This window comes from Vollenhovia emeryi, unplaced genomic scaffold, assembly GCF_000949405.1.
Source record: "Vollenhovia emeryi isolate VEMERY1.0 unplaced genomic scaffold, V.emery_V1.0 DF939156.1, whole genome shotgun sequence".
NCBI lineage: Eukaryota > Metazoa > Arthropoda > Insecta > Hymenoptera > Formicidae > Vollenhovia > Vollenhovia emeryi.
Window position 1 is genome coordinate 1,852,820 of NW_011967210.1, and position 12,990 is coordinate 1,865,809.

A 12,990-nucleotide genomic window follows, 5' to 3' on the forward strand; every position below is an offset into this window, starting at 1 on the left:
TTTTCGCAATCACTTTTCCTGATGCTTTCCAGGAATCCGCGGTTCAATTATAACAAGTCAGTGGGTTATACTATGCGTCGCTTGTAAAATTATCGAGTTTTACATACAAAATACAACAGATTTTTTAACAAGTACTTTCATTAAGCAGTATAATATATATCAATATTTTTTACGTCTTTAAATCTATAAATAATTCTAGGTCAAGCTTAGTGATTGCACTATGACGTTCAGCTTAACATTTTACTATTATGAAAATGAATAACACTGTGTCACGTACAACTCGTTTCACTTATCTTATTGGGAAAAACTGTGAAACATTTATTATAATTTCCAAGATAATGTGATAATGTATTGCTCCTTAATATTAAAAAAAAATAGTTGGATTTCTTATCCATTTATGAGTTTAATGTAAAATATTCAGCACGATGATTTACTGACGCGTGTCGTATGGCATATAAAAATTGAATGAATCATCAGAGATCACTAAAATCACTCAAGAGTGACTTGATCCTCACAGCCAGTGTCCTTAGACTGGAGAGAGGAAGCACAGACCTTCGGCAGAAGCGGTTCTTCGCTAGCCGGCTTATGTGGTGTAGGATAACGTTCCACAATCACGCGATGGCTCTCCACCTTTTAACCCCCGGGCTAAGTACGTCTTAGTTACCGCGCAGCGAGAGCTATCTCTTTTCTTTCTTTCTTCCTTCCTCCCTTATTCTTTCTCTTTTTCTCGCTTCATGCGGTAATTCTCCGCGCTCGTACATCTTCATTCGCTTCGTCATCTCTCTTAGACATTTTAGATTTTATCACCAAGTGCACCCCTTTGCACATCCAAGACACTGTTTATAATCAACGAGCTTTCGTCGCGCCACGTAAAAGCGTGTCAGTATAAAATAAACCATCCCCTCACTTTTATTGCGCTTTTTACGAACCGATGTTCCTAAAATGGAATTTTCTGGCGGCAAGAGCAACATGTAAAAGCTGCGGAAACAAAAGATTGTTCACAATATAGCACAGAATAATGAGATTCCTAGAAAAATGAGTGAAAATGACGATTATTACATTTGCAATCTCTGCATCTTTTATGCGATAGCCGATTTCACAAGGCAGAGACAAATGAATTACTTATTACAGAAACTTACAAGTATCTTTTTACAATTAAGTCAAAAAATTGATTAACTATTTATTTTCTAAGAAAACATTGTATTCGATATACGAGATATACGAGAATAAATAGTATACATAACATTAAACTCGACTATTATTGTCTTTCTTGTTAAAAGCTTATCTTGCTTATGTAGAGTAGCTACATGATAAAATAATACAAAATATTTTCTAGTATCTGATAACGAAGCGAGTAAACGTAATATTTTGTCCATTCAAAAGTATCAATTCCCGTAACAGAGCATGTAAACTTGAATACCTTTGCACTGAAATAGCATTGAGACCGGAAAGAATTATCACCGTGGAGCACGTTAGGAAGTTCTAACTTGGTGAGAGGAGCAGCCACTTCTCTCTCCTGTGGCGCGGTATCTCTCTCATCTATAAATTATAATATGCAAATTGTGCGTGGCTGTAACTGTAAGGGCAGGGAAGGGGAAGGGGCGGAGTACTCGATATGCATTTACGGTGGTAGATAGGTGGTCTGGCAATTACAGCGGCTTACTGTACATACAAATTGCGTTCTCTCTTTAGTACCATTTACCACCCTCTCTGGCGACCCCGCGCACCGAAATTCACCCTACCGAAAGTCGCAGTTATATGAAACCAGGCACTACCGAGGAATTACCAAAGTAAGAAGTCGCCTTGATAGTCTGGCGTACAATTTTCTTTTTTTCTCTCCCCGACTTTTCTCCGTGCCAACCGGGGCCATTGTTTAAAGACCCCGTGTTCGTCCTTATGAAATTATTCTCCTTTCAAGACTTTTCCAACCAAACAGGACGCAACCATCGAAGAAAATATTTTCGTACGCATAGAAAATTTATCTTTAGTATAATATAAAACCTAAAGATTTATTTAACATTGTCGGCAAGTGTAAATCTTGTCAATCTTCAGATAAAATTACCGTATTATATCATACAACAATATTATACTATGTATGGAAGTTAGGTTTATTTATTCTACGATTGTTAAATTACGCTATCATTATAGTATTACTCTCTAAAATTTGTCGAGTGAAAATACTGCCATGGAGTGAAATGTTTACTCCATTGGAGTTAATATTCACTCTGTTGGATGAAATATTCACGCCAATATAGGGTCAACATTTCACTCCACAAATTTTAGAGAGTACAGATAATATTATATTACTTTTTTCCTTCATCTTGCTTTAAAAAATAAAATTTTATCAGAAATAAAAGTGTACTTTGCCTAATTACTTTTCAGCATTTAGTTTGCAACTTGAACGATGCTCACTATGACACTTGAACCCTTCGTGGTTCAAGTACCGTGCGTTATTTTTAACATAAATAGCGAAAGTCGGAATTGATGCGTTAAACGAAAGCATGAACAACATAATACAAATACAGCGTAACCGCATTTAGTACGAAGCTAGCTGCAAGCATTATCCAGTTTATAAATTCCCCACTACTTTTTACAGAAAATTGTTAAAGAGAACATGTACCGTAAATTAATTGATTTTTTTTGCAAATAAAATTTTTAATATATTTTCAAAGCGTCGAGTGTAAAGTTATTCAATATGTTCTCTCTCCCTCTGTTTCTTCTCACATACGATTCAATACAGCAAATGTATTATTCAATACGCTGTATACATGATTTCGGTCTCATGTTGATGCAAAACTAACAAGATATCTTCACACTTGGTGTCGAGGTATGATAAACTCGCGTGATATAATGAAGAAAATTGATAGCTTAAATGCATCCTGGATTTCGTGTATACTCACTCTGACAGTTATTTATGATCGCTCGCAGAGCATGTGAAAATACGGTAAGAGAAACGTACTGACAGCCGTACGATCATCAGTATAAGCTTTAGTTGATCACTGTTTCCTTAAAAGTGTTAATTGGAAATCGGCTATACTTTCTCTTCGCTGTAACGAGAAAATTAGAGATCCTCTAATCAGGTCCATTTTTCCTCAATTCGCGCCAGTTTTATAAAGCGGTGATTATTCAGTTTAGCTTTGGCGGTATTTTAATTGTTGACGATAGCGCGCGCACAGAGGCACAACTTCCGGACGAGATTGGGCCTAACTATAATAGAAACTTGCACGTGGCTTCCTCATAAAGGAAGCTTTGTGTGCGAATTAAAATTCCGCGGGAGCAATTTCAAATTGAGGAAACTTACCATTTGCACCTTTCTCTATTTATCTTAACGAAACAATTGACATTTATTTGTCGTTATAGTGACAACGTTGATTTGTCCTTTAGTGATGACCGATCTCTTCATCTTCTCACCGATTCTCACCAGCTACCAACAATACTTGAGTGATATATACATACGTACCGACACTTTTTAGAAATATGATGTTTCGAAACATTCTAAATACATTGGCAAAGAAAACTGGAAAAAGTTTGTTCGCGACAACAAAGCTTTCTCTATGAAAAAGTAAAAACTTGAACAAGTATTATATCAGAACTACCAACAGTTATGTACGATATATTAGAGACAAAACGCAATACGTGGCGCACATATATAAACGTTTTATTTCCGGAGATACACACGTTGAATTATTTATTTATACGAGACGACTATACTAGAAATTTCAAAAGGAATAAAGAATGCAAATTTCGCATCTCTATCTCTTCCATTTATGAAACGAAGAAATACATTTCTACATAGAGAAAACTTCAAGTTAAAATACGAACGGTATCTTACATGTCCAACGATTGGGTACGTATTTACTGCACAATTATATACAATTGGCGCACATTACCCAGGGCTGTGTGCCCGTTACGAGTAAATAACTAAAATAGACATAGAGATACCTAGTTGAGATTCGGGTCAGCGGCGCAGGCTTGTCCCCTGCTTCTCTCGGGCATCGACGAACGTCGACGAAGGGGCAGAAGAAAGGGCAGAAGGGGCAGAACGGGGCAGAAGGGGTGACGGAAGGGACGCTGGACAAATTATCTGCCATCCTTGCCCCCGTCCCCCGACGCGTCGTCAGGCTATCCTGCCATCCTGCGGAGGAAATCCCTCCGCGAAAACCCCGCGCCCTAATAGCCGCCCGTGGGGACGCGACGGGACTCCCGATGGACTGGACGAAATCTCGTGCATTGTGCAATCCACCGTCATCCGCCCCATCCCCGTCCTCCGCTGCCGTCGCCCTTAACATACACTCCGGACCGTCATGCCCGCGAGGGTGCACACACTCCTTCCAATTTGCTAGGGTTGTGCATTCGACGGGAGATCGGAAGATATTAGGGCAAGAAAATTCCTTCTCTTCTACTTCGCTCCCCTTCTCCCCCGTCTCCATTATCCCATCTTTTCTTCCATCGTCGACTTTCTAAGCGCACAGGTTCTGCGCACCGTTTGCTCTTACCCCTGTGTCGCTGTCAAATATGTCTACATGTACCACATGAGGAGTGAAAATAGCTGATTGTTGCGTGCGTTCGCCCAGGAATGCACCATACGTCCACATTGCACGATATTCTTCGCAAGAAAAAAATGACGCCACACAAATTATTGAAGCATTTTATTTTGTATTCTTCAATAATTGATGACTAATTAAACGTTTCGGTTTTAACAAGCCTTCCTCGATACAATTTAATATTGGTGAGATAATTATGCAAATAGTATTTGATCGTAATAAATAAAAGTAAACATAAAAATAAATAATAAAAGGTAAATTACAAATTAATCAAGTTCAACTTATTATACGTTCGCAAATAATAAAATTGTACTTGTATACAAACTCGCGTAAATTATTATATATAAATAAATTTAGGAAATATAAATAAGACAAGTATATTTGAAGAAGATGTCAACACTTGACAACATTTTCACAAGTAAAGCAAACTAGGCGGAGTCTGCTTTCTGTTGTCGTAATTAAAAATAGAAAGAGAGTAAGCTACAAGATGTGAATTAATAAAAGTATATCTTAATTAATTGATGCGGGAGATCGATGGAATTTAATAATGATCGAGACGTGTAGAGCATATGCGAACGGAAGGAAAAACGAGCGTTAGTCGCGAGCTAGTCTTGACAAAGGCGTTACCCTTTATGGGACGAATTAAGTCGGTTTTACGAGCTATGTGTCAGGCTTTTTATGACCGGCTACTCCCGTAAACCTACTGGTCAAATGATTCCACGAGATATTGTACTCTTAACCACGCCTTTTTTAGCGACATGTAATGTTTATCCGTAAATCGATACTACATCGCGCATCATTCTCATATCACTGCTGAAAATTAACCCTTTCGATCTCATTTAATTGAAAAAACATTGCAAACTAAGAGACAGAATGTAACAAATATTAAATTTCACACTATCATACTTCAAATTTTATCACTGCCTAAATGAACTCGGATAAAATGCGTAAAAAGGTAGTTAGAATAGTTTTATGAAATTAAGAACACTACACTACTTCTCAAGTAAACTCTTACAAAAGTGTTAGTAATATAAAATTCGCTTATTAAATTTTTAATTCCTTGGTCAGATCCACATTTAAATATACACGTAAGAAAATATGTGTCTTTTTTTTGGTTAAGCCACTTTACAATTGTGCTGAGCTCATTACTGTCGGCCATTCGCAAACATTTTTTTCATAAGAAAATGTTTTTCACGCTTTTCTCAGATCTCCAGAATAAGAAAGAGGTAACTTGGCAAAAAAGGTGCCGTAGAAAGGGTCGCCGTTGAAACCCTTAACGCGGTCGGTCGGGGCGATGATCAGCAGCACAAATCGCGGAGCGAGGAACAGTGCAGGCGTCTCGCTTGAGGAAAATGTAACGCGATAGTGTCTACTTGGCTACGGCTCATAAAACGACTCAGTTTATGCTGATGGTCCACGTCTCGGAGACATTTTTACAAAAAAAAGGGGGCGGATCGGTAACAGCAACGACGAACGAGTGTAGGTGAAAGGAGAATGCGAAAATGGGAGGCCAGTTGGGAATAGGACTCGATTCTGTCGAAATGATTTTGGGCTCGTAGCCAAGCTCAAGCCGGCAGGTGTTATTCGTGCAAGATTATTCGTTCTTACGAGCGAATCCCGCTCGATCTATCACGGTGACCTACTACCGTGCCTTACCGTGGCTCTTTGCCTCGTCCCCGTTCGAATCCTTGAACGGCGAGTTTGCGATTTTCAAGTGGCCGCTTTTATCGCAAAGATATAAATGCTACTTGAATGCATTCGTTAAAACAACAATAATGTATAACGTCGTGATTATAACAAGACATTATTATAAGACGGTTCTTCTTTAAATATGTAAGCATTTAAATTTTGCAGTACTTGGTAGGTAAGAAATATATTTTGGTACGTTTACAAATGTGGTGCTTAATCGTGGTGTACGTGCTGGAATCGAAATACAAAAGCCGCGTACCGGCGCGCCAGATAGGAAGAAACTAAGAGGATTAGTAGCCAAATGGCCGGGTGGCGGTAAACTGAAATAAATATAGTAGCGCTCGCGCGAGGGTGCCGTAGGTTAAATGTAATTACACGACACTAAGTACTGCGTAATTACCGCTGACAGAGAGAAGAAAGAGATATTTCGCCAATTCTGGATTTTGTCTCAGCCTTGACAGTTTAAAGCGACATTTCGATTCAGGTATTCCACCTGAAACTGTGATCGGCGGCGCGAGATTCGGCTGCTTAAATTGCAAGAAATAGCGAAAAGCTGATACGAAATACGAGGATACGAGGGCGAGCCGTTAAAAGTTGAAGACGCGTTAGCGCCAAACTGTTTCGACATAATGGCCAAAGTTCCCGCCGTCCCGTCCCGTTCCCGTTTTCGTCGCGTACCCCTTTATTATTTTATATTTCGCGGCGTCGCGCGCGCCAGTTGGAGATAACAGAAATTATACCTGCGTTTAAAAGTGGAACAACTGTTAGAGACGTCGCGAAACTTTAATACTACGGCGATGCCGATTTCATCTTTGCGAGAATCCAGACCTTTCGCCCTCGAGTCTAATTCCCCGCGAGTCTGTGCACGTGTCTGATTTCCATCGGTGTAGACGGAGCGATACAAATATTTAAACTCGATACGCGAGATATGTGGATTTCAATTCAATATATAGGAGAAAGATGAAATATATTTCTTTGGATAGTTTTAGGGAATGGAGTTCAAACAATTGATCAGAAAAACGCATTTGCCGAGTGCGTCGGAGCCTCTTTTTTATTACTTTTTATGCTATAGAGTTCACAATTTGGATATAATCAACGTGTCGACATAGAGATCGTGCACTAGGATTTTTTTAACTATCTTATAAAATTACTTCTTTATCTATGCCTGACAAACCCTTATAGAAGAATATTGCGAAATGCATGTTGTACAATGCCGTTTTTTAACTTTGAGATAAGCTTGAAATTACACGTATACATCGTTAACACTTTAACTAAACACGTTTCTTCAATATCTTTTTAGTGAACACATGGATATCGCGTTCGATGTTATTTTCCTCGCCTTAAAATATATATTATTTTTAAAAATGTCAACTAATTCAAGCAATCTGTCTATATTGTAGTCGACAATGTCATAGTCACACATTTTAATAAAAATTACTTATTGAATATTTTATTTTTAATGAATTGTGAACACAATTAAAGTTTTTTCAAGCGTATCAATGTAGACGATACGTATACAAAATTATCTCAGTTTCGAGTTAGTGTGGGTAGGGTTATATCTTAACGAAGTGGAGCCCTCCCGAAGGGACATTTTTCCACCCGCATATAAGTCACTCCCCCCCACCACATGTAGGTGGAAAAATGTATGCGTGAAGATTCCGCCCCCCTTCGGGGGAGTTAAACGAAGAATAAAAATTATCCACATTTACAGCAGTCTTGAAAGCTTAGTTCGAGAAAGGATCTTTCTTCTCCATTACGCGCAACATAGAAACATTCTTCCATAAAGATTTTCACATTTAAATAAGGAATTCCTCCTCCTGCCCTCCCGTTTCACACGCCACTCACGAACCACCCCGGAAGTATGCAGCTACGCGTAGAGATTATGGACTATGAAATACGCGGGGTGCTTTCAGACAAGCATCAGGGACCGGCGAGTAAATACGAGAAGCCCCGTGATATTCGCGCGAGCCGGTCGTGGTGCATTAGCAAGGCATTTCTTCGCCATGCGTCATCTGGTCGCGAGGTGTACCTTGCAATTGCGGATTAGCGGACGGTTCGCCGTTTCCACCGCCATCCCTGTCGCAGCCGACTTGTTACAAGCGCGTTTCCTCGTGCGTCGCGTCGCGGCGCATCGCGCGGCACGTACGTAACGCGCAATCCGCCCGCTACACGCACGTATAACCGTATATAATATAGTGGATCCGCAGCGTCCGTAATGTAATCACGGGTGACACAATTAATCACTGGACCATCCAACCCCGCCAGGCCATTAGCGATTGCGACACACTCAGGCCTCCGTTGATAGGCGGATGCGTTTCGCATACTCGCCCACATGCGACCGCACGCGTGCACGCGCGCACGCACGCGAAAGGATCGAAAAGTACGCAGAGAGAGAGAGAGAGATCGACGCTCGTTAGGATCTTTCCCTCCTCCCCTTCCCGATTTTCCGCGCGGCTCATGCGCGTGATTAATTGGCGCCATTGTATATCGCTAGATTATTATACGGCACAGTGGTGGATCCCATCGATCCGCCGGCGATTGATTGGTTCCGGTGTCGTGAAATCTATTTCATAGATACGTCAACTAACTACGAGTTTGATATATACTAACGAGACTTTCTCCTCCCCTTTCCCCCGTTCGCTTTAATTAGAAGCCACTTGCCTTCATCACTTGAGATTTACAGAGCACACGAGGCGATCGACTGTATCAAAGATACCTCACGCTTTGTGAAACAAAAATATTGTAAAACGATGCACGTAAAATATTAATATGCTCGTGCTAATATTTGTATAATTTTTAACAAAAGATGTATTATTGCACGCACTCTGGTTCTTTTAAAATAGCAAGTATTTCTCTAATTACAAGCAACGTCGGAATAGCTTTCGCTAATCGTTAAAGAAAAGTATAACATTGTCTTGGATTTTTAATTAGGCTCTCGATTATGTGCAAACATACATAAAGTTGAAGCAACGTAATACATTACGGTAATACAGATTTGCATTGTACATTCAAGATTACCGTTAAAAGCTGCAGATCTGTGATTGAAATTTCTAGAGGCACCAAACATGTCCAAACATGTGTGCCGACATAAAACACAGCCATCTCGCAATTGACAAGATTTTTCTAGCGATTTTTCATCGCTCTTTCCTTTCAACAAAAGAGAAGTGCGTGCTACCTCGTGTTGTTAGACAATTTCGAGGTAATGAGCGTAAAACTATGCAAGCCTGTAATGTATATAAATATTGGTGTATCTCTTATATTTATATACACTATGTAATGACTGTGTTCACAGCTAGGAGACTAGAAAAAGAATAGACGTAGCTTTGAAAGGCAAGTGCCAATGAAATTACAAACGTTGACCGGAAAATAATTTCACAGTTCAAATACTTTATGTGATATAAAGTACGCAAAAAATGTATTTTACCTTATTCGTTTACAAATATCTCAATTTATCAAAAACAGATTTTTTTCAAACTTGGGCAATTTTCGCTTTTAATTAAATATCCATCGAATTGCATCATACGCGAATCTGATAAACGTCATGTTGGAATAAATATCTCACGTTTACAAAAAAATGATAACGCGAAACCAACAAGGGGAACATGCAATTCACGCGTGATTATAAAATAAAGTCGACTGATATATCACTAATTGGTGCAATTTAAAAGTTTCAATTAACTCGCGCACACAAACGTGATGACTTGACAGATCAATATGATAGTTTACGAGTTACCATGTAAACTGAATAGTATCTGGTATTAAAGTACAAATTGACAATAAGAAAGACAATTACACCCAACTAGCAGCTGGTTTATTAATGTAGGGAGAAGTCAAGTGGGAAAATAGAAATACATGAAAATAAATAACAAGTGAACCCGGTGGTAGTCAAATTGTTAAGGTAAAACGCAAAGAAAATCAGTCGCATATTCATTGGGTATCAGATGGAACACCGAACTAAATGTGTATTCTTAGGTGTGTAGGCCGAACGCTTGTCCGAGAACAAATTTATACTTTTTGTAAAATACAAATATTGATTTTACTAAAGAAATCTTTGCGAAGCAACCCAATTATTTTTCATAATGTAACATTATAATTATAGAGCACTGTAAAGTTCAATGTTAGAGCATTCATCTATCAAGCAAAGAACCAAGGATTTCAGGATTTGTCACATCATATGTACAAGAAGATATGCTAAGAAGTTTGAGTATGAAAATATTCCATTCCGATAGCAATACAATTTATGAGACATGAATTTATCTCAAGGCAACTAGTGATAAGTATCGTTTCTTCAAGGCAAAACTTGCATACAAGTTCTGGCCCTTCAGAATAAAGATTACAACTTTCTCCACAAACATTTCAATTATAATGAAATGAGTTTGCAAGTTTTGACCGATGATTGTGATGAAATAAAACAATTACTTGATACTGATATAAACTTTGCAAAAGAAAGTACTTAATTTTCTCATGTCGCATTTAAAATGCAACGGTTTGAAATATAAAATATTTTACATAGATACATATTACAAAAGTTGACAATGCTTGGATGGATTACATTTATCCTTACAATTAGTCAATTTTCTGTATCGAAAATTCGTATCTTCTATCCTCCGTGCAGCGTCGAGATGAAGAGCACCCTGTCCCGCGGGCACAGTTTATAATCGCCTTCACCCTGAAATTATACTTGCTCTGATCAATCGAGCGGCGCGAAATATGGCTAAAACCCTCTCGTAAAATGACGCGACAAGAAATGGAGCATTAAGAAAATATTTGATCTCACGTATATAGATGTATGTGTTCCATAAAAAATTTCAAGTCAATCGAAATTTAATTGTATGCTATTTCTTCGTATATTATTCTTAATTATTTATATCTTAAATTTATAAGTAACAGAAAGTATAGTTTTTGCAACGGAATTTTAAATGGATCCCTGAAAAAAGTGTCAAAACTACAATTCTGTTGCATCTTTTTGGTAAAGTTTATCTGAAATTATTAACATTTCCTTTGCATGCCGAAAGTTTACGTTATAAAAATTTTAATAAACCTCCAGTCACTTTCCACACAGCACAGAAAGATTGCAGGAAGATTGCAGAAATATTACATTGCAAGATTGCAATATTGCAGCAACGTTGCGCAGCATTGCAGAGAATTATTTGGCTTCAAACTACAATAATTGATATAACAAAAAACAAAATCCTTGCTGCACCGCGGGGTAATTGCAGCTGAGGTAATTAGAAATGTGAATTAAGACTAGTTTCGGCATAAACCACAAATGTAGTCTTTGTAGCTAGTGAATTTATTTGGTTATTCAGATAACCACATGATGTTCTTGATTTAATATATTTTAAATCGCACCACACTATCAATACCGTTCTTATGTTTCCTTTCTTATTTTCTGCTTTTAATCTTACATACGTACATACTATTATCAAACGAGGCCTTTGTGTATTATGGGTGATCTACTGTATTATGGGTGGCAAAGGAAGCGCAGGCGGGAAGAGGAAAGCGGACAACACGTACACCGTGTGTATATGCGCCCTGAGAGGAGACGCGAGCAGACGTGGAGAAGAGAAGCTTCGCCAAGGAGCGGCGGTATTATCATAATAATGGCCAGAGCCATCATCTTTTCCCTCGTTCCGACGCTGCAGCATCTTCGGGCTCGAGCGTTACTCCAGCGAGAATCGCGTCTCTCCTCCTAATAGCCGCGGCGTGTACATTTACAAATTTAAAATGATAATTCTCCCCGTGGGTGTGGCAAACCGAGGTCATTTGCGCCCTTTCAGCGTCCGGACTCGCTATCCGGCACCCTATCTACTGCGTCGGCGACGGTAGTGGTAGCGGTGGCCGACAGGCCGATTATGCCGTTTGTAAAAACCGGTCACGGGGTATCCCGTTTGTCAGACGCCAGAAACAGCCGTGCGTCACTGCGGGAGTTGGCGACGCGGGAAAAGAAATATCGCGCGAGGGGTATCGCGTCCGCCTACAGCCGCCGCATTTCAGATTAATATTTTTAACTCCGCAATCTCTCTCTCTCTCGGCACCCCGCGATCGAATTCTTCATTTTATTAATCCTAAAGCGCACAAATGTGGCTTTTAGCGCGTTCCCTCTCGCGTAGCGTATTTGTATACCCCTAACGCACCACCCGCTAATGACAAATTCCTGAGATCATTTTCAGATGAAAATCCCAACACCAAAATACCCTTATTTTTAAGTGCATCAATTCAGCAAATTACAGGTATCAGTTTTGAGAATAGATTTAGTGCAATGTGGCATGCGCGAATTTCGGACAATTCGATTTGTCAACTTTGTACATGAAAAAAGCTCAACAGACTCCAATAAAATTAATAATAAAAATAAAAAAAAGAGTGGCTCGCTGACATTGTGCGTCTGTAATTTCGTTACACGCCTGCACTATCCTCCGTTTTAATGATTGAACATGATCATTAACAGGCACTTGATACCAGTTTATTCGACGAAAGCATTCAACGAACCAACTACGACGCTTTGTTTACCATGCAAATATTTTGTAATTTATGTCAAAATATTGCAACTTAAAAACTCAAAAATTGTAGCGTTTTGGAAAGCTCTCGAGGTAAGCTATAAGAATATGTAATAAAAAATAGGGGTTCCTATTTAAAAAGAACACTTCAAATAACCTCGAAAAGTAGTCTCAAGGTCAAAGCTAGTTACACAGATAGGTGATGCAAGTAAAAAGTCAGTTTTTGCTTTTTATAATTTATCAATTAAAAAATGTAAGTA

At 38.9% G+C, this 12,990-nt stretch overlaps 1 protein-coding gene across 1 annotated transcript in view; it reads right to left on the reverse strand.

Annotated features, from left to right (window-relative positions):
* Positions 1-7,266: 7,266 nt before the first annotated feature.
* Positions 7,267-12,990, reverse strand: part of LOC105565035 (ubiquitin-related modifier 1) — an 11,583-nt gene continuing 5,859 nt past the window's right edge. Inside the window, exon 5 of the mRNA XM_012017861.1 lies at positions 7,267-10,902. Within this exon, the coding sequence (XP_011873251.1) occupies positions 10,834-10,902 (69 nt within the window). The 3' untranslated portion in view covers positions 7,267-10,833. The remainder of the gene's footprint in view (positions 10,903-12,990) is intronic.